Source organism: Taurulus bubalis, assembly GCF_910589615.1.
Source record: "Taurulus bubalis genome assembly, chromosome: 10".
Lineage (NCBI taxonomy): Eukaryota > Metazoa > Chordata > Actinopteri > Perciformes > Cottidae > Taurulus > Taurulus bubalis.
The window spans coordinates 28,484,877-28,508,821 of NC_136598.1; the positions used below are offsets into that span (position 1 = coordinate 28,484,877).

General features: G+C 48.8%; 1 protein-coding gene across 1 annotated transcript; it reads right to left on the minus strand.

Annotated features, from left to right (window-relative positions):
* Positions 1-340: 340 nt before the first annotated feature.
* lrch3 (leucine-rich repeats and calponin homology (CH) domain containing 3) lies at positions 341-23,741 on the minus strand (the record flags this gene model as incomplete). The annotated part of the gene is made up of 20 exons (XM_079225220.1): positions 341-481; positions 7,341-7,418; positions 7,491-7,628; positions 8,931-9,016; positions 10,915-11,040; positions 11,119-11,149; positions 13,419-13,472; positions 15,659-15,703; positions 16,595-16,729; positions 17,030-17,075; positions 17,163-17,215; positions 17,334-17,473; positions 17,583-17,706; positions 17,824-17,917; positions 18,063-18,163; positions 18,265-18,401; positions 18,475-18,580; positions 18,762-18,888; positions 19,540-19,684; positions 23,483-23,741. The coding sequence occupies 20 exons, from the start codon at positions 23,739-23,741 to the stop codon at positions 341-343; spliced, it is 2,166 nt and encodes a 721-aa protein (XP_079081346.1).
* Between the last annotated feature and the right edge of the window lie 204 nt (positions 23,742-23,945).

Genomic DNA, 23,945 nt, shown 5'->3' on the forward strand with positions numbered 1-23,945 from the left:
GGAAGTGGACTGAGCGGAACAGGAAGTAGACTGAGCGGAACAGGAAGTGGACTACAGGAAGTGGACTGAGCGGAACAGGAAGTAGACGGAGCGGAACAGGAAGTGGACTGAGTGGCACAGGAAGTGGACTACAGGAAGTGGACTGAGTGGCACAGGAAGTGGACTACAGGAAGTGGACTGAGCGGAACAGGAAGTAGACAGAGCGGAACAGGAAGTGGACTGAGTGGCACAGGAAGTGGACTACAGGAAGTGGACTGAGCGGAACAGGAAGTGGACTGAGCGGAACGGGAAGTGGACTGAGCGGAACAGGAAGTGGACTGAGCGCGCGCGGCGGTGGCATCTACATGCTGGCGGGGGGCGTGGTGGTCGTCGTGGTGACGGCGTGTCTGGGCGGGGCCAGCTCCAGCAGCGCGCTGACGGTCCCGGCCACCAGGGGGAGCCCTCGCTCCTCCAGGATGTGGAGAGGAAGACACAGCTCAGTCTACGGAGACGGACACCACAGAAGAAGACACAAAGCGGGACAAAAGAAAAGGGGAGGGGTCAACGGATGGAAACCAAAATAAAGAGCAACTCAACAGTAACCATGACAACACATGGGATGGAGAAACAAAATGAACTGATGGAGGAAAGAAATATATATATATATTATATCATATTAATGTTAAATGATATGTATTTATGTTATATATTCAGCTTCATGTAACCCGTTGAGACTAAACATGTGTTCTGGAGGAGAGCTGGTCCAGACAGCAGCAACACACAGAACAAGACAAGAGACAGTGAGTAACAGAGTTCATTAAGAAACATTCACATGTTGGGAACCTGCCTCTCTCTCATTCTAGAGGTAAACACAGTCAGTGGCTTCAGTTCTGAGCTTTAAATCATTCTGCAACACATTCATGATGAGACACACAGTGAGTCTGGGAGCAGACCAAGGATGGCCTCATAAATGAAGGAGTACCAATGAGAGAGCTAGACAGTTATCAGAGGATCATATAAAGAAGATCACCGTAGTCCAACACAGGTAAAAAGCAGCAGTACTGTACATGTGGCTGAAAGGTGGGAGTCATCAATCAGAATACCCAGATATTATATATTATATATATGTATAAGACTCAACAACCTCTATTTCACTTCCTTCAAGAGAGACCTGAAGGGATGTTCTGCGCTCTACTCCGACTGTTTGAAAACAACATATGCTTTGTCTCATCTGCATTTAGAACACCTTTCAGTTGAAGAGGGGGATTCTGAACAACTTTAAAAGCATTTAGCAGGAGAACAACTGCCTGCACAAGAGTATGACATCATCATATAACCGTCCTCTAGTCATGACATCATCATAGAACCGTCCTCTAGTCATGACATCATCATATAACCGTCCTCTAGTCATGACATCATCATATAACCGTCCTCTAGTCATGACATCATCATATAACCGTCCTCTAGTCATGACATCATCATAGAACCGTCCTCTAGTCATGACATCATCATATAACCGTACTCTAGTCATGACATCATCATAGAACCGTCCTCTAGTCATGACATCATCATATAACCGTCCTCTAGTCATGACATCATCATATAACCGTCCTCTAGTCATGACATCATCATAGAACCGTCCTCTAGTCATGACATCATCATATAACCGTCCTCTAGTCATGACATCATCATAGAACCGTCCTCTAGTCATGACATCATCATATAACCGTCCTCTAGTCATGACATCATCATATAACCGTCCTCTAGTCATGACATCATCATAGAACCGTCCTCTAGTCATGACATCATCATATAACCGTCCTCTAGTCATGACATCATCATAGAACCGTCCTCTAGTCATGACATCATCATATAACCGTCCTCTAGTCATGACATCATCATAGAACCGTCCTCTAGTCATGACATCATCATATAACCGTCCTCTAGTCATGACATCATCATCGTGTTCTTGAGCTTCTTTTACAGGAAAGAGTTCATACATAATTCTGTCCAAAGTCTGGTTCCATGTTGGCTCGTGTCACCAAACAGGAAGTCCAGGAGAAATGACTTGTTACATCTAGGAGGTACCTAGAGACTAGAACCTCAGACTAGAACCTCAAACCAGAACCTCAGACGAGAGAGACGCGAGCCTCAGAGATTAGAACCTCAGAGACTAGAGCCTCAGAGACTAGAACCTCAGAGACTAGAGCCTCAGAGACTAGAACCTCAGACTAGAACCTCAAACCAGAACCTCAGACGAGAGAGACGCGAGCCTCAGAGATTAGAACCTCAGAGACTAGAGCCTCAGAGACTAGAACCTCAGAGACTAGAGCCTCAGAGACTAGAACCTCAGAGACTAGAACCTCAGAGACTAGAGCCTCAGAGACTAGAACCTCAGAGACTAGACCCTCAGAGACTAGAGCCTCAGAGACTAGAACCTCAGAGACTAGAGCCTCAGAGACTAGAACCTCAGAGACTAGAACCTCAGAGACTAGAACCTCAGAGATTAGAACCTCAGAGACTAGAGCCTCAGAGACTAGAACCTCAGAGACTAGAGCCTCAGAGACTAGAACCTCAGAGACTAGAGCCTCAGAGACTAGAACCTCAGAGACTAGAACCTCAGACGAGAGAGACGCAAGCCTCAGAGACTAGAGCCTCAGAGACTAGAGCCTCAGAGACTAGAACCTCAGAGACTAGAACCTCAGAGACTAGAACCTCAGAGATTAGAACCTCAGAGACTAGAGCCTCAGAGACTAGAACCTCAGAGACTAGAGCCTCAGAGACTAGAACCTCAGAGACTAGAGCCTCAGAGACTAGAACCTCAGAGACTAGAACCTCAGACGAGAGAGACGCAAGCCTCAGAGACTAGAACCTCAGAGACTAGAGCCTCAGAGACTAGAACCTCAGACGAGAGAGACGCGAGCCTCAGAGACTAGAACCTCAGAGACTAGAGCCTCAGAGACTAGAACCTCAGACGAGAGAGACGCGAGCCTCAGAGACTAGAACCTCAGAGACTCGAACCTCAGACTAGAGAGACAAGAACTTCAGATGAGAGAGACGCGAGCCTCAGAGACTAGAACCTCAGAGACTAGAACCTCAGATGAGAGAGACGCGAGCCTCAGAGACTAGAACCTCAGAGACTAGAGCCTCAGAGACTAGAACCTCAGACGAGAGAGACGCGAGCCTCAGAGACTAGAACCTCAGAGACTCGAACCTCAGACTAGAGAGACAAGAACCTCAGACGAGAGAGACGCAAGCCTCAGAGACTAGAACCTCAGAGACTAGAGCCTCAGAGACTAGAACCTCAGACGAGAGAGACGCGAGCCTCAGAGACTAGAACCTCAGAGACTAGAGCCTCAGAGACTAGAACCTCAGACTAGAGAGACAAGAACCTCAGACGAGAGAGACGCGAGCCTCAGAGACTAGAACCTCAGAGACTAGAGCCTCAGAGACTAGAACCTCAGACTAGAGAGACTAGAACCTCAGACGAGAGAGACGCGAGCCTCAGAGACTAGAGCCTCAGAGACTAGAACCTCAGACTAGAGAGACTAGAACCTCAGACGAGAGAGACGCGAGCCTCAGAGACTAGAGCCTCAGAGACTAGAACCTCAGACTAGAGAGACAAGAACTTCAGATGAGAGAGACGCGAGCCTCAGAGACTAGAACCTCAGAGACTCGAACCTCAGACTAGAGAGACAAGAACTTCAGATGAGAGAGACGAGAGCCTCAGAGACTAGAACAGACCTGGGCATCTTACGGCCCGCGGCTCTCCCAGTGAGGTCAATCAAAAATGAAAAATAAATAAATAAGGTGCAAGCCATGAATGCAATACAAACGGCATTGCTTTTACTTTGAAGGCGATTTATTTATGTGTGCGTGCAGGCGTGCGCTTACGCAGCCTCACTACGGGCAGTGTTGCCGATTTGGAGACTGAAGTGAAAGCGTAATGTTCTGCAGTTTCTGTCCTCAGCGAGCAGCGGGTGCTGCGTGAGACCCCGCCTCCCAAGCAGCCTCGCGCTGCAGTCTCCGCCTCCAGATTGAACATTAATCGCACAAAGCCACCGCGGATCTGATCCACTATGGCAGAGCACTTTAAGTCAGGATCACTTCTGGATCTTTATTCTTCTCTCAAAGAGGAGAACGTTCCTCACATGAGGAGGCCTGCTCAGAAGATGTACAGATCAGATCCTCTCTCTGATACCTGTCAGCTGTCCTTCATCTCCACCTCACTCAACCAGACTTCATGCTCTTGTTCAAGACAACAGACTGGACTTTTCTCTGAGTAAGAACAACTGAACTGGAAAACATCAAAAGCACTTATTGCTTTTGTTCAAAGTTAATAAATTGCTGGTCTTTAACATACATATTTAAGGTAAGGTTTAAAAAAAATCTTAAAAAATGAAATTACATTTTTTAACTTATTTTCATAGCCTTATTGTAACATGTATTCTTACCAGTAGCAGCTCAAAACCATATAATATACAGTTTTTTAATAAAGTAATAACATTCATATTGAGTTAATTATGTTCAGACTATTAGTTCCTCCACAACGGTCCAAATTTCTCATGTGGCCCCTTGGGAAAATTAATTGCCCGCCCCTGGACTAGAGCCTCAGACTAGAGAGACGAGAGCCTCAGAGACTAGAACCTCAGAAGAGAGAGACGAGAGCTTCAGAGACTAGAACCTGCGAGAGTAGAACCCCAGACTAGAGAGACTAGAACCTCAGAGACTAGAACCTCAGACTACAGAGACTAGAACCTCAGAGACTAGAACCTCAGAGACTAGAACCTCAGACTAGAACCTCAGACTAGAGAGACTAGAACCTGCGAGAGTAGAACCTCAGACTAGAGAGACGAGAACCTCAGAGACTAGAACCTCAGACTAGAACCTCAGACTAGAGAGACTAGAACCTGTGAGAGTAGAACCTCAGAGTAGAGAGACTAGAACCTCAGAGACTAGAACCTCAGACTAGAGAGACTAGAACCTCAGAGACTAGAACCTCAGACTAGAGAGACTAGAACCTGCGAGAGTAGAACCTCAGACTAGAGACCAGAACCTCAGACGAGAAAGACAAGAGCCTCAGAGACTAGAACCTTAGACTAGAACCTCAGACTAGAGAGACTAGAACCTGCGAGAGTAGAACCTCAGACTAGAGAGACTAGAACCTGCGAGAGTAGAACCTCAGACTAGAGAGACTAGAACCTGCGAGAGTAGAACCTCAGACTAGAGAGACTAGAACCTCAGACGAGAGAGATGAGAAAAACTAACTTTACAGTTTTTATAGAGGGGGCTTTACAAACAGTAAAAACTATTTTAAACAGTCAGACACAAGTCCCAAATAAAGAACAAGGACAGACCAACTAGTCGCAGCTCGTCTCGGTCACCTGGTCTGACTGAAACCACGTCACAACTCAAAGCTTCGGAGGATTCTTCTGGCCTTACAAAATACAATCCTACCCTTTCCTACAGAGTTCTGGCTCTGGATTGCTCCGGTCTGGTTCAGGAGTGATGGGTATTGGATCCTGGTTCAGGGCCTAACCTGATGGCAAGTAATGATCAAAAGAACGAGATCAGGGAGACTTTCAACCCAACGGAGTTCTTCTCGTACTCATGGAGACGTTCGTGGCACATGGAGACTCTCACGGAGGGGATACCTTGGGATCCTCCAGGAGGAGCTGGAGAACGTAGCTTGTGAGAAAAGCATCGGTACAAATGCTCTGTCTGATGCCACACATAACCAGCAGGGGATGGATTCGTGGTCACTTTGGGAAGAGCGGGTTGTCTGGGCTCAAACAGGACCTTCAGAGGTGGTCCGGGCATCTCATGGGGACGCCTCCCTCTGGAGCTCTGCAGGCAAGCCCCGGGACAAGAGAGAGGAGGAGCCAGTCTTCTCCATCAGAGCTGCTTGTTGGATGATTGAACCGCTTCGTTTTATCTCCACACTTCACAGAGCTGCAACATGGTCCCTGTGGTCCAAACTAGTTCTGATCGGGTTTACACCGGCCCGTTATAGGTCATCTAGGTCATCTGGTGGTGGATGTGGCTGCAGGGAAGCATATCTGTGCTTCATGTGTTAAAGCTGCATTCTCTCTCCTGACCACTAGGGGGCAACTCCTCTAGTTGTATTGAAGTCTATGCTTCATGTGTTGAAGCTGCATTCTCTCTCCTGACCACTAGGGGGCAACTCCTCTAGTTGTATTGAAGTCTACTCTTCATGTGTTGAAGCTGCATTCTCTCCTGACCACCAGGGGGTGACTCCTCTGGTTGTATAGAAGTCTATGCTTCATGTGTTAAAGCTGCATTCTCTCTCCTGACCACCAGGGGGCGACTCCTCTGGTTGTATAGAAGTCTATGCTTCATGTGTTAAAGCTGCATTCTCTCTCCTGACCACCAGGGGGCGACTCCTCTGGTTGTATAGAAGTCTATGCTTCATGTGTTGAAGCTGCATTCTCTCCTGACCACCAGGGGGTGACTCCTCTGGTTGTATAGAAGTCTATGCTTCATGTGTAAAAGCTGCATTCTCTCTCCTGACCACCAGGGGGTGACTCCTCTGGTTGTATTGAAGTCTATGCTTCATGTGTTAAAGCTGCATTCTCTCTACTGACCACTAGGGGGTGACTCCTCTGGTTGTATAGAAGTCTATATAAATGACTCTACTTCTCTTGATGTATTCCCTCAGTAAACATTGTAAACATGAGTTTATGTCTCAATCTCTAGTTTCAAGTCTTCTTCAATACAGCATGATGTTCATTTAGTAAATTATGGTCATTTAGAGTCAAACAGACCATAAAGCAGGGGGCGCTTTAGGGCGGGGCTACAGGGTGATTGACAGGTCTCTACGACAGGTCTCTACGCCACTCCTCCTCATTCCAGATATGGTGACTTCCTGTCCTCTGGTTGCGGAGAAAACAAGATGGCGACGTTCAAATCACCAAACTGGAGGCTTCAGAACGTCCTCAGACCGACGAGAGCCGCACGTAGACGGCGCACAGCGCCGACATGACGGACAGGTAGAAGAGGGCGAAGCCCGCCAGCTGGACCCGGGGGGAGGGGCCGGCTTGGGGCGGAGCCAACGAGAGCAACACGCCCACCGTCCCGTACAGGCCGCAGCCCACCCCCTCCAGGACCTCCCCCGCTGAGCAGAGACGGTCCTGAGAGGGCGGGGTGGCGTGAGGATGGACAGAATAAATCATAGATAATAAATAATAAACGGATTCATGAAAGGCGGGAAGATGAAAGAGAAGAAAGAAAGTTGTTAGTTGAGGAGAAGCAGACAGTGATGTCACAGAGAGCCTGGAGTCAGGCCACGCCCTCTTTGTGACCTCATCTCTGACCAATAACAGGCGTCCCAGGCGAGTTACCTGTGGAACGCCGATCCTGCGACACGCCTCCAGGAAGTTCTCAACGTTCCGTCGACATTTGGCCATCGTGAGTTTAGGCTGCAGGACACAGAACCAGAGTTATAACAATAACCAGAGCAGCAGCAGCAACAACAACAACAACACACTCACCACGGCGGGGGAGGGGACGTGGATGCTGGGGACGGACCGAGGCCTCACGTGATTGGCCAGGTGACAGAGCACCACCCCGTCTGTCAGAGCGGCTCCCAGGTCGCTAGGCAACGACACCTTCAGGCGAGCCTCGATGTTCTGGACAGAGAGTGAGACAGACAGAGAGTGAGACAGGGAGATAGAGAGTGAGACAGACAGAGAGAAAGACAGAGAGAGTGAGACAGGGAGATAGAGAGTGAGACAGGGAGATAGAGAGTGAGACAGACAGACAGAGATATAGAGTGAGACAGAGAGAGAGTGAGACACATAGAGAGTGAGACAGACAGAGATAGAGAGTGAGACAGACAGAGACAGACAGAGATAGAGAGTGGACAGACAGAGAGAGTGAGACACCTGGAGAACCCTGTAAAAATGTAGAACACTATAACGATGTAGAAACCCTTAACCCTGGAGAACCCTGGAACAATGGATAACACTGTAACCCTGGAACAATGGATAACACTGTAACCCTGGAGAACCCTGGAACAATGGATAACACTGTAACCCTGGAGAACCCTGGAACAATGGATAACACTGTAACCCTGGAACAATGGATAACACTGTAACCCTGGAACAATGGATAACACTGTAACCCTGGAACAATGGATAGCAATGTAACCCTGGAACAATGGATAACACTGTAACCCAGGAACAATGGATAACACTGTAACCCTGGAACAATGGAGAACCCTGGAGAACCCTGGAACAATGGAGAACCCTGGAGAACCCTGGAACAATGGATAGCAATGTAACCCTGGAGAACCCTGGAACAATGGATAACACTGTAACCCTGGAGAACCCTGGAACAATGGATAGCAATGTAACCCTGGAACAATGGATAACCCTGTAACCCTGGATAACACTGTAACCCTGGAACAATGGATAGCAATGTAACCCTGGAGAACCCTGGAACAATGGATAGCAATGTAACCCTGGAGAACCCTGGAACAATGGATAGCAATGTAACCCTGGAGAACCCTGGAACAATGGATAACACTGTAACCCTGGAGAACCCAGGAACAATGGATAGCACTGTAACCCTGGAGAACCCAGGAACAATGGATAACACTGTAACCCTGGAACAATGGATAACCCTGTAACCCTGGAGAACCCAGGAACAATGGATAACACTGTAACCCTGGAGAACCCTGGAACAATGGATAACACTGTAACCCTGGAGAACCCAGGAACAATGGATAACACTGTAACCCTGGAGAACCCAGGAACAATGGATAACCCTGTAACCCTGGAGAACCCTGGAACAATGGATAACACTGTAACCCTGGAACAATGGATAACCCTGTAACCCTGGAGAACCCTGTAACCCTGGAGAACCCTGGAACAATGGATAACCCTGTAACCCTGGAGAACCCTGTAATCCTGGAGAACCCTGGTACCAACCTTCCTGAGCTGCTCCACCAGCTCAGCATCTTGTCCAACCAGAGGAGGAGCAGCAGGAGTCTCCTGCATCTGAGCAGCAGCCTCACCTGAGGACCAGAGGACCAGCTGAGTCACATACTGAGCATCACCATGGAACCAGAACCAGGTAGATCAGATAAATTAAATAGAAGAGGTAGAACAGATAGAACCAGGTAGAACAGGTAGATAAGATAGAGCAGGTAGAACCAGGTAGAACAGATATAACCAGGTAGATCAGATAGAACCAGGTAGATCAGATAGAACAGGTAGATCAGATAGAACAGGTAGATCAGATCAGATAGAACCAGATAGAACAGGTAGAACCAGGTAGATCAGATAGAACGGGTAGATCAGATAAAACCAGATAGAACAGGTAGAACCAGGTAGATCAGATAGAACCAGGTAGAAGAACTCACGGTAATCACACGTTGGATCGCTCTGCACTAAAGCTCTTAATCGGTGAGGTCACAGCTGATAAACACCGTTAGCGTTGTTAGATAGCTGCCGGCTCCGCCATGTTGAGAGCCACGTGGAGGCAATCTGTCGACCACGGGTACGATCTGAATTTATGATTTACTGGCTGCACCTGAACACCTCACGTTTCCTCTTCTCTTCTTTCTGGCCGAGACAAAACAGGAAGCTCTCCGGTCTCACGCCGTACTTCTACTACCATGTGTACCTCAGTCCTACTTCTACTACCATGTGTACCTCAGTCCTACTTCTACTACCATGTGTACCTCAGTCCTACTTCTACTACCATGTGTACCTCAGTCCTACTTCTACAAACATGTGTACCTCAGTCCTACTTCTACTACCATGTGTACCTCAGTCCTACTTCTACTACCATGTGTACCTCAGTCCTACTTCTACTACCATGTGTACCTCAGTCCTACTTCTACTACCATGTGTACCTTTGTACTACTCGTTTGTACCTCAGTCCTACTTCTACTACCATGTGTACCTCAGTCCTACTTCTACAAACATGTGTACCTCAGTCCTACTTCTACTACCATGTGTACCTCAGTCCTACTTCTACAACCATGTGAACCTCAGTCCTACTTCTACAACCATGTGAACCTCAGTCCTACTTCTACTACCATGTGTACCTCAGTCCTACTTCTACTACCATGTGTACCTCAGTCCTACTTCTACTACCATGTGTACCTTAGTCCTACTTCTACTATCATGTGTAACTTTGTACTACTCGTTTGTACCTCAGTCCTACTTCTACTACCATGTGTACCTTTGTACTACTCGTTTGTACCTCAGTCCTACTTCTACTACCATGTGTACCTCAGTCCTACTTCTACAAACATGTGTACCTCAGTCCTACTTCTACTACCATGTGTACCTCAGTCCTACTTCTACTACCATGTGTACCTCAGTCCTACTTCTACTACCATGTGAACCTCAGTCCTACTTCTACTACCATGTGTACCTTTGTACTACTCGTTTGTACCTCAGTCCTACTTCTACTACCATGTGAACCTCAGTCCTACTTCTACTACCATGTGTACCTCAGTCCTACTTCTACAACCATGTGTACCTCAGTCCTACTTCTACTACCATGTGAACCTCAGTCCTACTTCTACTACCATGTGTACCTCAGTCCTACTTCTACTACCATGTGTACCTTTGTACTACTCGTTTGTACCTCAGTCCTACTTCTACTACCATGTGTACCTCAGTCCTACTTCTACTACCATGTGAACCTCAGTCCTACTTCTACTACCATGTGTACCTCAGTCCTACTTCTACTACCATGTGTACCTTTGTACTACTCGTTTGTAACTCAATCCTACTTCTACTACCATGTGTACCTTTGTACTACTCGTTTGTAACTCAATCCTACTTCTACTACCATGTGTACCTTTGTACTACTCGTTTGTAACTCAATCCTACTTCTACTACCATGTGTACCTCAGTCCTACTTCTACTACCATGTGTACCTCAGTCCTACTTCTACTGAACACCTCACCTTTCCTCTTCTCTTCTTTCTGGCCCAGACGAAACAGGAAGCTCTCCGGTCTCACGCCGGCTGTCCGACAGGAGGCCACGCCCCCTGAGCTAGGGTACGAAGGCGACTGATTGGCTGGGAGGAAAAGACAAAGGATCAGAAAACAGGACTCGTTCAGTGAAGCGTGACGGAGTCGTTGAAGTGTGGTCTCACCTGTTGGAGACAGAGCCGCTCGGTCCTCGCCCTGCAGAGACACAACACAGACACGTCATGGAACAGTCCATGTTGTATTCTGATGAAGCAGAGAGCCTTCATCTTCATCATCACTTAAACAAACTGGAGCACCACAGTGGACTGATGTTTGATGAACGCTACAGATAAAGTTGTCTTCAGGAGGAACCAAAGACAGACAGGAAATCAGACCGTATAGAGGGACGAACCAACGAGAGATTTAATAATGATTAACATCTAGAATGACACCAGAGGCATCGTTTAAATACACTTTGAAATCAGCACATGGCTTTCTTAGACAGTGAGACGTGCACACAGGCAGACAAACAGGCAGACAGGCAGACAGGCAGCATGCAGGTTGCAGTACCTGCAGCAAACAGGAGGTGGAGCTATCAGAAGCGTAAGAATGACAGTCGTCTACAGACACTCCAGTCACAGACAGACAGACAGGCAGGAATAAAAGCTGTTTAAAGAACAGAGCTCAGCTGTGACGTCTCTGTTGTCTTCTCGTCTCTGGTCTGGAGGTGGCGCTGTAAGCTGCGCTCTATGAATGTCTGCAATCCACCAGTAAACAGAGAGTAGAAGAAGAAACTGTCCACAGGGGAGATGGATGTCCCTTGTGTCATGTCAGCTACTTATTCTCCATAACTAATACTGATCTCAGATCAGTTCCATGAGGTTTATAGACTCTACTTACTGATCTCAGATCAGTTCCATGAGGTTTATAGACTCTACTTACTGATCTCAGATCAGTTCCATGAGGTTTATAGACTCTACTTACTGATCTCAGATCAGTTCCATGAGGTTTATAGACTCTACTTACTGATCTCAGATCAGTTCCATGAGGTTTATAGACTCTACTTACTGATCTCAGATCAGATCCATGAGGTTCACAGACTCTACTTTACTGATCTCAGATCAGCTGGGACCAGTCGGCAGACAGAGACAAGAAGACAACAGTGGACACACTAAAGACACAAACCTGTCTGTGTGAACCAGGACGTCTTTTTATAGTGTTTGTGTTAAAGTCTGTCTCAAACACCAGCACACACTGAGACACAGACAGGCAGACAGACAGAGAGAGAGGGACAGACAGACAGACAGACAGACAGACAGACAGACAGACAGACAGACAGAGGGACAGACAGACAGAGATAGAGGGACAGACAGAGATAGATAGAGACGGACAAAGATAGATAGAGGGACAGACAGAGATAGACAGACAGACAGACAGACAAAGGGACAGACAGACAGAGATAGAGGGACAGACAGAGATAGAGGGACAGACAGACAGAGATAGAGGGACAGACAGAGATAGAGGGACAGACAGACAGAGGGATAGACAGACAGAGGGACAGACAGAGATAGAGGGACAGACAGACAGAGATAGAGGGACAGACAGAGATAGAGGGACAGACAGACAGAGGGATAGACAGACAGAGGGACAGACAGAGATAGAGGGACAGACAGACAGAGATAGAGGGACAGACAGACAGAGATAGAGGGACAGACAAAGATAGAGGGACAGACAGACAGAGGGACAGACAGACAGAGATAGAGGGACAGACAGACAGAGATAGAGGGACAGACAGAGATAGAGGGACAGACAGACAGAGATAGAGGGACAGACAGAGATAGAGGGACAGACAGACAGAGATAGAGGGACAGACAGAGATAGAGGGACAGACAGACAGAGGGACAGACAGACAGAGATAGAGGGACAGACAGACAGAGGGACAGACAGACAGAGATAGAGGGACAGACAGGGATGGAGGTTAAATAGGAGGAACAAACTAAAGAGAAAGTGAAGAAAAGACAAATATAAAAAGAACAAATATGAAGAAAATCAAAGTTGATGAGAGGAAGAATAAAACATGAAGGATTGACAGAAGAAGAAGAAGAAAATTTAGTTTTCATATCATGATTGTGTTGATAATACAGAAGGAAGTTCACGTTACATGTCCAATAGAGACTAAGTGTTATCTTCCATATCACAGCGTAGACAGACCCTCAGTAAACTACGGACGAACAGGAGCTACATATTCTGATCGAGAGGACGTGACAGGGTGATGAGGAATGAGTGAATGAGGGGACAGGTGTGGAAGGTACATTATCCGCTGATTAAAATCATTCACATTTAGGTAGATTCAGTCAGATCAGTGTGTATGATGACATCATCACCAGTATTACTTCTACTATCCATGTTTAATCTAAAATGGGAGTCACTTTTCATTTTCTTTTTTGTTGTTAGTAGATTTTTTGGGGTGGGGCCAAATTCTTACCATGAAGAGAGCGGAGTCATCTGTGTGGGTGGAGCGTCTGGAGGGGTAGACATTCTGAACACACATGGACAGACAGACATGAGGGTGAACATTCATGGAGGGGCGTGGCCTACATTGGGAGGAGTGGGGCTAAAACATTGATTTAGCAACTACAACAAATCTGATTCTGATAATAAAATAAGTTGTCCAGGATCTCCACACAGTGGGATCTGGGGTTCAACACGTCCTGAACTGAATCCATTTTAAAATCTGGACCTTTAACACGGACACAACATACAAATGATTAGATGTGATACGCGTCTGTTGTTGTGATGCTCGCGTCTGTTGTTGTGATGCTCGCGTCTGTTGTTGTGATGCTCGCGTCTGTTGTTGTGATGCACGCGTCAGCTGTTGTGATGCATGTGTCAGCTGTTGTGATGCACGCGTCAGTTGTTGTGATGCTCGCGTCTGTTGTTGTGATGCTCGCGTCTGTTGTTGTGATGCTCGCGTCTGTTGTTGTGATGCACGCGTCAGTTGTTGTGATGCATGTGTCAGCTGTTGTGATGCACGCGTCAGTTGTTGTGATGCTCGCGTCTGTTGTTGTGATGCTCGCGTCTGTTGTTGTGATGCTCGCGTCTGTTGTTGTGATGCACGCGTCAGCTGTTGTGATGCATGTGTCAGCTGTTGTGATGCACGGGTCAGTTGTGATGCACGCGTCAGCTGTTGTGATGCATGTGTCAGCTGTTGTGATGCACGCGTCTGTTGTGATGCACGCGTCAGCTGTTGTGATGCACGCGTCTGTTGCTGTGATGCACGCATCAGTTGTTGTGATGCACGGGTCAGTTGTTGTGATGCACGCGTCTGTTGTTGTGATGCACGCGTCTGTTGTTGTGATGCACGCGTCAGTTGTTGTGATGCACGTGTCTGTTGTTGTGATGCACGCGTCTGTTGTTGTGATGCACGCGTCTGCTGTTGTGATGCACGCGTCTGTTGTGATGCACGCGTCAGCTGTTGTGATGCACGCGTCTGTTGCTGTGATGCACGCATCAGTTGTTGTGATGCACGTGTCAGTTGTTGTGATGCACGGGTCAGTTGTTGTGATGCACGCGTCTGTTGTTGTGATGCACGCGTCTGTTGTTGTGATGCACGTGTCTGTTGTTGTGATGCACGCGTCTGTTGTTGTGATGCACGTGTCTGTTGCTGTGATGCACGTGTCTGTTGCTGTGATGCACGCGTCAGCTGTTGTGATGCACGCGTCAGTTGTTGTGATGCACGTGTCTGTTGTTGTGATGCACGCGTCTGTTGTTGTGATGCACGTGTCTGTTGCTGTGATGCACGTGTCTGTTGTTGTGATGCACGTGTCTGTTGCTGTGATGCACGTGTCTGTTGTTGTGATGCACGTGTCTGTTGCTGTGATGCACGTGTCTGTTGTTGTGATGCACGTGTCTGTTGTTGTGATGCACGTGTCTGTTGCTGTGATGCACGCGTCAGCTGTTGTGATGCACGTGTCTGTTGCTGTGATGCACGTGTCTGTTGTTGTGATGCACGTGTCTGTTGCTGTGATGCACGCGTCAGCTGTTGTGATGCACGTGTCTGTTGCTGTGATGCACGTGTCTGTTGTTGTGATGCACGTGTCTGTTGTTGTGATGCACGTGTCTGTTGCTGTGATGCACGCGTCAGCTGTTGTGATGCACGGGTCAGTTGTTGTGATGCACGTGTCAGTTGTTGTGATGCACGCGTCTGTTGTTGTGATGCACGCGTCCGCTGTTGTGATGCACGTGTCAGTTGTTGTGATGCACGTGTCAGCTGTTGTGATGCACGTGTCAGCTGTTGTGATGCACGCGTCTGTTGTTGTGATGCACGCGTCCGCTGTTGTGATGCACGTGTCAGTTGTTGTGATGCACGTGTCAGCTGTTGTGATGCACGTGTCTGTTGTTGTGATGCACGTGTCTGTTGTTGTGATGCACGTGTCTGTTGTTGTGATGCACGTGTCTGTTGTTGTGATGCACGTATCAGTTGTTGTGATGCACGTATCAGTTGTTGTGATGCACGTGTCTGTTGTTGTGATGCACGAGTCTGTTGTTGTGATGCACGTGTCAGTTGTTGTGATGCACGTGTCTGTTGTTGTGATGCACGTATCAGTTGTTGTGATGCACGTGTCTGTTGTTGTGATGCACGTGTCTGTTGTTGTGATGCACGTGTCTGTTGTTGTGATGCACGCGTCAGTTGTTGTGATGCACGCGTCTGTTGTAGAGTCTCACCTCACTGTCTGGACTGGACTTTGTTGGACTCTGAGATGGTTTATGCTGAAAAACAAAGACAGAAACCTTCTGATGTGAGACTCTAAACACTGATTTATTTAAACTAGTGACTGGTTAGACTAGTGAGTGACTAGTTAGACTAGTGACCGGTTAGACTAGTTAGACTAGCAGTGGGGGTGAGTCAGTGGCAGGCGTCACTCAAGTGCTGAACAGCGGCAAGTGAGCGTCACACGTCGAGAAGCTGACAAGCTGAGTGGGTGGAGCCAGTGTTGTGATCATTAAATCCGTTTTATGATCATAGTAGGGGGCAGAAGTCAGAGAGGAGCCACCACTAGAGGGCAGTAGTCAGAGAGGAGCCACCACTAGAGGGCAGTAGTCAGAGAGGAGCCACCACTAGAGGGCAGAAGTCAGAGAGGAGCCACCACTAGAGGGCAGAAGTCAGAGAGGAGCCACCACTAGAGGGCAGTAGTCAGAGAGGAGCCACCACTAGAGGGCAGTAGTCAGAGAGGAGCCACCACTAGAGGGCAGTAGTCAGAGAGGAGCCACCACTAGAGGGCAGTAGTCAGAGAGGAGCCACCACTAGAGGGCAGTAGTCAGAGAGGAGCCACCACTAGAGGGCAGTAGTCAGAGAGGAGCCACCACTAGAGGGCAGTAGTCACGCTCGCTGTCTCTCCCAAAAACTTTAGTTAACGTGTTAGCAAGCTGACTAGCTTCCATTAAAACAAGTTTCAGGGAAATTAAGCCGCTGTAGACATCTTACTGCTGATTGGCCAAGACTCTACACGTCAAAGATGTTCTATTCATCTTTTCTCCGTGTCTCACCCCGATCTCAGAAACGCTGGCCTGCCAAACTAGTGAGTGACTGGTTAGACTGGTTAGACTAGTGAGTGACTGGTTAGACTGGTTAGACTAGTGAGTGACTGGTTAGACTGGTACCTTAGTGTTGCTGGTGACGGAGTCTCTTTGCAGAGGTCGATTCTTGTGTCTCTCTTCGTCGTACCTCAAAGCAGCGAGCTGAGCCTCCCTCCTCATCCTTTCCACCCCGCCGGGAGCTACAACACCTCCTGCTCTCTGAGGGACAGACAGACAGGTAGAGAGAGACAGAGAGAGAGAGACAGAGAGAGAGAGAGAGAGACAGAGAGAGAGACAGAGAGAGAGAGAGAGACAGAGAGAGAGAGAGAGAGAGAGAGAGAGACAGACAGAGAGAGAGACAGAGAGAGAGAGAGACAGAGAGAGAGAGAGAGACAGAGAGAGACAGAGAGACAGACAGAGAGACAGAGAGACAGAGAGACAGACAGACAGACAGACATGAGTAGCTGAGAGAGTACTTGGTGGTCAAACGGACGTGAACCAGCTGCTTTGAGGTGTTACCTGGCTGTGGGCACTAGAGGGCGCCGAAACACCATCACCCGCACTCCTGCAGGCAGACAGACAGGATGTGAGACAGCTCAGGGCTGGTGTACGGTCCGCATGTTATTTGTCATTCTTAGTTGTGTTAATGTACCTGTTGTGTCTCCTCGTGTCTTCTGTCCTGGAGTTGGTTCTCACAGGAGAACCCTGGAAACAGACAGGAAGTCACACAGAGCCTTTCAGAATAAACTACATCAGGAACTGCTGCTCATGGACAGCAGTGAGGGTTAGATCAGAGCCGGTCCCTTTAAGGCGGAGCCTGTACCTCTCTGGTGATGCGTCTCTCGATGTAGGCCATGAACTGAGAGCTCAGGCTGACGCTGTCCCTGCCTCCTCCTCGCCTCCTCCCCTCCTCCTCCTCCTCCACACAGCTGTCTATGAAGTCTATCTGCTCCAACTCCACATCTGGGGAGGAAAGGAGGAAAGACTCCGTCACAAAAATCCTCCAGTTTTCTTTGAATAATCACATGTTCATTGATGATAATCTGTCATTCTTTGAACGTGATGAACTCACGTGTGCCGTTAGCCACCAGAGCTCCTCCTCTTCCTCCTCCTCCTCCTCCTCCTCCTCCTCGGTGTCTCTGGTCTCTGCTGATCTCGGCCACTCTGAGTGGCAGCTCCGACAGCTCCTCTGTAGGCTGGACACACAGACAGGAAGTGAGCTCACACAGACAGGAAATAGAGGACAGGACGTGTGTGTGTGTGTGTGTGTGTGTGTGTGTGTGTGTGTGTGTGTGTGTGTGTGTGTGTCCGACCTCGTTCCCCGACCATCTCTTGTCTCCGCTGTCGACGCTGTTGAAGCCAGAATCCAGCGCTCCGTATGGACGGCCGGGATACAGCTCATCAACACTGACACACAGACAGGCTTTTATTGTGAAGGTTACAGTCAGTCAAACCTCCCTCCAGCTTTTATTGTGAAGGTTATCAGTGGCAGACTGGGCTTTCATTGTGAAGGTTACAGTCACATTTCAAACAGAGCAGACGGAGAACTGACCAGGAGCTGAAGGTCAGAGGTCGTCTGTCGTCGTCGGGGGTCGTCTTGCTGGCCTCCAGGTTCAGATACTTGAATATGTGGACCTTCCCTTTGATGCAGATCTACACACACACACACACACACACATGCACACACACACACACACTCATGAACACCAGCAGGCGCTGCGTGGCTGAATGATGAGGTCACTTCCTGTGCGTACCTGAGCCGGCGGGCTCTGCAGCGGGTTGTTGTCCAGCAGGATGCTCTGCAGCTGGGACAGCTGGCGGTAGCAGGCGGGGATGCAGCTCACCTTGTTGCACGAGAAGTCCAGACGCACCAGAGGCAGCTCGGCCAGCTCTGAGAACACACACACGCTGTGGGACTGTGTGTGTGTGTGTGTGTCTGTGTCTGTGTCTGTGTGTGTGTGTACCTGGAGGCAGCCGGACCAGGTGGTTCCTCCGGATGTTCAGGTCTCGTAGAGCCTCCAGCTGCCCCACCTGACACGGAAGAGTCTGGATCTCATTGCAGCTCACGTCCTGCAGGAGGGAACCGTCAATAACACTGATCACTACAGGACTCCTGATCAATAACACTGATCACTACAGGACTCCTGATCAATAACACTGATCACTACAGGACTCCTGATCAATTGATCAATACCCTGAACAGAGCATAACTCTTGATCAATACTGTGATCAATAACTTGATCAGACCCACCAGCTCTGTGAGCAGCCTCAGCTGGCCCAGCTCCTCCGGCAGAGACACCAGCTTGTTGTTGCAGCAGATCAGAACCTTCAGGGGGAGCCGGCACACCACCAGGGGGAGACAGGTGAGCTGGTTACGACTAGAGGGAGACAGGTAGGGGGACAGGTAGGGGGAGGGAGACAGGTAGGGGGACAGGTAGGGGGAGGGAGACAGGTAGGGGGACAGGTAGGGGGAGGGAGACAGGTAGGGGGACAGGTAGGGGGAGGGAGACAGGTAGGGGGACAGGTAGGGGGAGGGAGACAGGTAGGGGGACAGGTAAGGGGAGGGAGACAGGTAGGGGGACAGGTAGGGGGAGGGAGACAGGTAGGGGGACAGGTAGGGGGAGGGAGACAGGTAGGGGGACAGGTAGGGGGAGGGAGACAGGTAGGGGGACATGTAGGGGGAGGGAGACAGGTAGGGGGACAGGTAAGGGGACAGGTAGGGGGACAGGTAGGGGGAGGGAGACAGGTAGGGGGACAGGTAAGGGGACAGGTAGGGGGAGGGAGACAGGTAAGGGGAGGGAGACAGGTGGGGGAAGAGAGAGACAGTTTGTTTATTTTTCTGACTCTGCCTCTCAATACTGTGTCACTTCCTGTGTATGTGTTACCTGAGGTTCAGGTAGGTGTGTTACTTGAGGTTCAGGTAGGTGTGTTACCTGAGGTTCAGGTAGGTGTGTTACCTGAGGTTCAGGTAGGTGTGTTACCTGAGGTTCAGGTAGGTGTGTTACCTGAGGTTCAGGTAGGTGTGTTACCTGAGGTTCAGGTAGGTGAGCGCCTGCAGGTTCAGCAGACTCTCCGGTAGAGACCTCAGACAGTTCTGGTAAAGGTTCAGACTCTCCAGAGACACGAAGAGACAAACGTCCAGAGGAAGTTCTGAGAGACGGTTACGGGACATGTCTGGAGAGAGAGACACACACACACACACACACACACACACACACACACACACACACACACACACACACACACACACACACACACACACACACACTTTAGTCTCCATGTTTAAAGTTGAACATGGGAATAGGAAGTGACCATGGTCAGGTGTAGCAACACAGACTGTAACCTGTTCCCTCTCAGGTGTAACAGCACAGACTGTTGCCTGACATGTTCCCTTACAGGTGTAACAACACAGACGGTTACCTGTTCCCTCACAGGTGTAACAACACAGACGGTTACATGTTCCCTCACAGGTGTAACAACACAGACGGTTACCTGACATGTTCATGTTCCCTCACAGGTGTAACAACACAGACTGTTACCTAACATGTTCATGTTCCCTCACAGGTGTAACAACACAGACTGTTACATGTTCCCTCTCAGGTGTAACAACACAGACTGTTACATGTTCCCTCTCAGGTGTAACAGCACAGACTGTTACATGTTCCCTCTCAGGTGTAACAACACAGACTATTACATGTTCCCTCTCAGGTGTAACAGCACAGACTGTTACCTGTTCCCTCTCAGGTGTAACAGCACAGACTGCTACCTGTTCCATCTCAGGTGTAACAACACAGACTGTTACATGTTCCGTCTCAGTTACCTGTTCCCTCACAGGTGTAACAACACAGACTGTTACCTGACATGTTCATGTTCCCTCATAGGTGTAACAACACAGACTGTTACATGTTCCCTCTCAGGTGTAACAACACAGACTGTTACGTGTTCCCTCTCAGGTGTAACAGCACAGGCTGTTACCTGACATGTTCCCTTACAGGTGTAACACAGACTGTTACATGTTCCCTCTCAGGTGTAACAGCACAGACTGTTGCCTGACATGTTCCCTTACAGGTGTAACAACACAGACGGTTACCTGTTCCCTCACAGGTGTAACAACACAGACGGTTACATGTTCCCTCACAGGTGTAACAACACAGACGGTTACCTGACATGTTCATGTTCCCTCACAGGTGTAACAACACAGACTGTTACCTAACATGTTCATGTTCCCTCACAGGTGTAACAACACAGACTGTTACATGTTCCCTCTCAGGTGTAACAACACAGACTGTTACATGTTCCCTCTCAGGTGTAACAGCACAGACTGTTACATGTTCCCTCTCAGGTGTAACAACACAGACTATTACATGTTCCCTCTCAGGTGTAACAGCACAGACTGTTACCTGTTCCCTCTCAGGTGTAACAGCACAGACTGCTACCTGTTCCATCTCAGGTGTAACAACACAGACTGTTACATGTTCCGTCTCAGTTACCTGTTCCCTCACAGGTGTAACAACACAGACTGTTACCTGACATGTTCATGTTCCCTCATAGGTGTAACAACACAGACTGTTACATGTTCCCTCTCAGGTGTAACAACACAGACTGTTACGTGTTCCCTCTCAGGTGTAACAGCACAGGCTGTTACCTGACATGTTCCCTTACAGGTGTAACACAGACTGTTACATGTTCCCTCTTAGGTGTAACAACACAGACTGTTACCTGACATGTTCCCTTACAGGTGTAACAACACAGACTGTTACATGTTCCCTCTCAGGTGTAACAACACAGACTGTTACCTGACATGTTCCCTTACAGGTGTAACAGCACAGACTGTTACATGTTCCCTCACAGGTGCAACAACACAGACTGTTACATGTTCCCTCTCAGGTGTAACAGCACAGACTGTTACATGTTCCCTCACATGTGTAACGGCACAGACTGTTACCTGACATGTTCCCTCACATGTGTAACAACACAGACTGTTACATGTTGCCTCACATGTGTAACGGCACAGACTGTTACATGTTCCCTCACATGTGTAACAACACAGACTGTTACCTGACATGTTCCCTCACATGTGTAACAACACAGACTGTTACATGTTCCCTCTCAGGTGTAACAACACAGACTGTTACCTGACATGTTCCCTCACAGGTGTAACAACACAGACTGTTACATGTTCCCTCTCAGGTGTAACAGCACAGACTGTTACCTGACATGTTCCCTTACAGGTGTAACAACACAGACTGTTACATGTTCCCTCTCAGGTGTAACAGCATAGACTGTTACCTGACATGTTCCCTCACAGGTGTAACAACACAGACGGTTACATGTTCCCTCACAGGTGTAACAACACAGACTGTTACATGTTCCCTCACAGGTGTAACAACACAGACTGTTACATGTTCCCTCACAGGTGTAACAACACAGACTGTTACCTGTTCCCTCACAGGTGTAACAACACAGACTGTTACCTGTTCCCTCACAGGTGTAACAACACAGACTGTTACATGTTCCCTCACAGGTGTAACAACACAGACTGTTACATGTTCCCTCACAGGTGTAACAACACAGACTGTTACCTGTTCCCTCACAGGTGTAACAACACAGACTGTTACCTGTTCCCTCACAGGTGTAACAACACAGACTGTTACCTGACATGTTCATGTTCCCTCACAGGTGTAACAACACAGACTGTTACATGTTCCCTCTCAGGTGTAACAACACAGACTGTTACCTGACATGTTCCCTTACAGGTGTAACAGCACAGACTGTTACATGTTCCCTCACAGGTGCAACAACACAGACTGTTACATGTTCCCTCTCAGGTGTAACAGCACAGACTGCTACATGTTCCCTCACATGTGTAACGGCACAGACTGTTACATGTTGCCTCACATGTGTAACGGCACAGACTGTTACATGTTCCCTCACATGTGTAACAACACAGACTGTTACCTGACATGTTCCCTCACATGTGTAACAACACAGACTGTTACATGTTCCCTCTCAGGTGTAACAACACAGACTGTTACCTGACATGTTCCCTCACAGGTGTAACAACACAGACTGTTACATGTTCCCTCTCAGGTGTAACAGCATAGACTGTTACCTGACATGTTCCCTCACATGTGTAACAACACAGACTGTTACATGTTCCCTCTCAGGTGTAACAACACAGACTGTTACCTGACATGTTCCCTCACAGGTGTAACAACACAGACTGTTACATGTTCCCTCTCAGGTGTAACAGCATAGACTGTTACCTGACATGTTCCCTTACAGGTGTAACAACACAGACTGTTACATGTTCCCTCTCAGGTGTAACAGCATAGACTGTTACCTGACATGTTCCCTCACAGGTGTAACAACACAGACGGTTACATGTTCCCTCACAGGTGTAACAACACAGACGGTTACATGTTCCCTCACAGGTGTAACAACACAGACTGTTACATGTTCCCTCACAGGTGTAACAACACAGACTGTTACATGTTCCCTCACAGGTGTAACAACACAGACTGTTACCTGACATGTTCATGTTCCCTCACAGGTGTAACAACACAGACTGTTACCTGACATGTTCATGTTCCCTCACAGGTGTAACAACACAGACTGTTACCTGTTCCCTCACATGTGTAACGACAGACTGTTACCTGACATGTTCCCTGTATCGTTATATTATGGTCTGTTGTATCGTTATATTATGGTCTGTTTGGCTGTTGGATCGTTATATTATGGTCTGTTTGGCTGTTGGATCGTTATATTATGGTCTGTTTGGCTGTTAGATAGTTATATTATGGTCTGTCGCGCTCAGGGAACTGACACCCTGTCCGTCACATCACCGGCCCGTCCTCCTCAGTCCCTGTCCCTTAAGGTTCCTGCTGGACCCTCAGGTCCCCCAGCTGTGTATGAGTCCCGCTAGCGGACTGAAGAGACCCGGTCTCCGGTCCCGGTCCCCGTCCCGCTCACCGGCTCTGGTGGTGTCCGTGAGGTCGTGGTTCGCGGCGCTGCGGGGGAACTCCTTGAGCTTCCGGGCGCTGAGGTTCAGGCTCCCGGTGGCCGAGGCTTCGTCCAGAGCCCGGTCCACAGAGCGGTTCCAGGGCGCCGGACCCGCCGGGCCCAGTCCGGTGATGGTCCCGGCTAACGCGCTGCGGGTGCCGCCGCCGCCTCCGATCGTGAAGGTTCCTCCTCCGTTGTCCACAGAGCCCAACAACACCGAGGCCGCCATTACGCTCCCAGTGCTAGCTCCCTATGCTAGCTCTGTGCTAGCTCCCACCCTAAACTTCGGGGCGGCGCATGCGCAGAGTGGCACTCCGGCTAGCTCCCAATGCTAGCTCCCAGCCTAAACTTCAGAGCGGCGCATGCGCAGAGCGGCGCTCCGGCAGGAGGACTGGACAACAGTACTGCGTGTACTGTAGTACAATACTGCGTG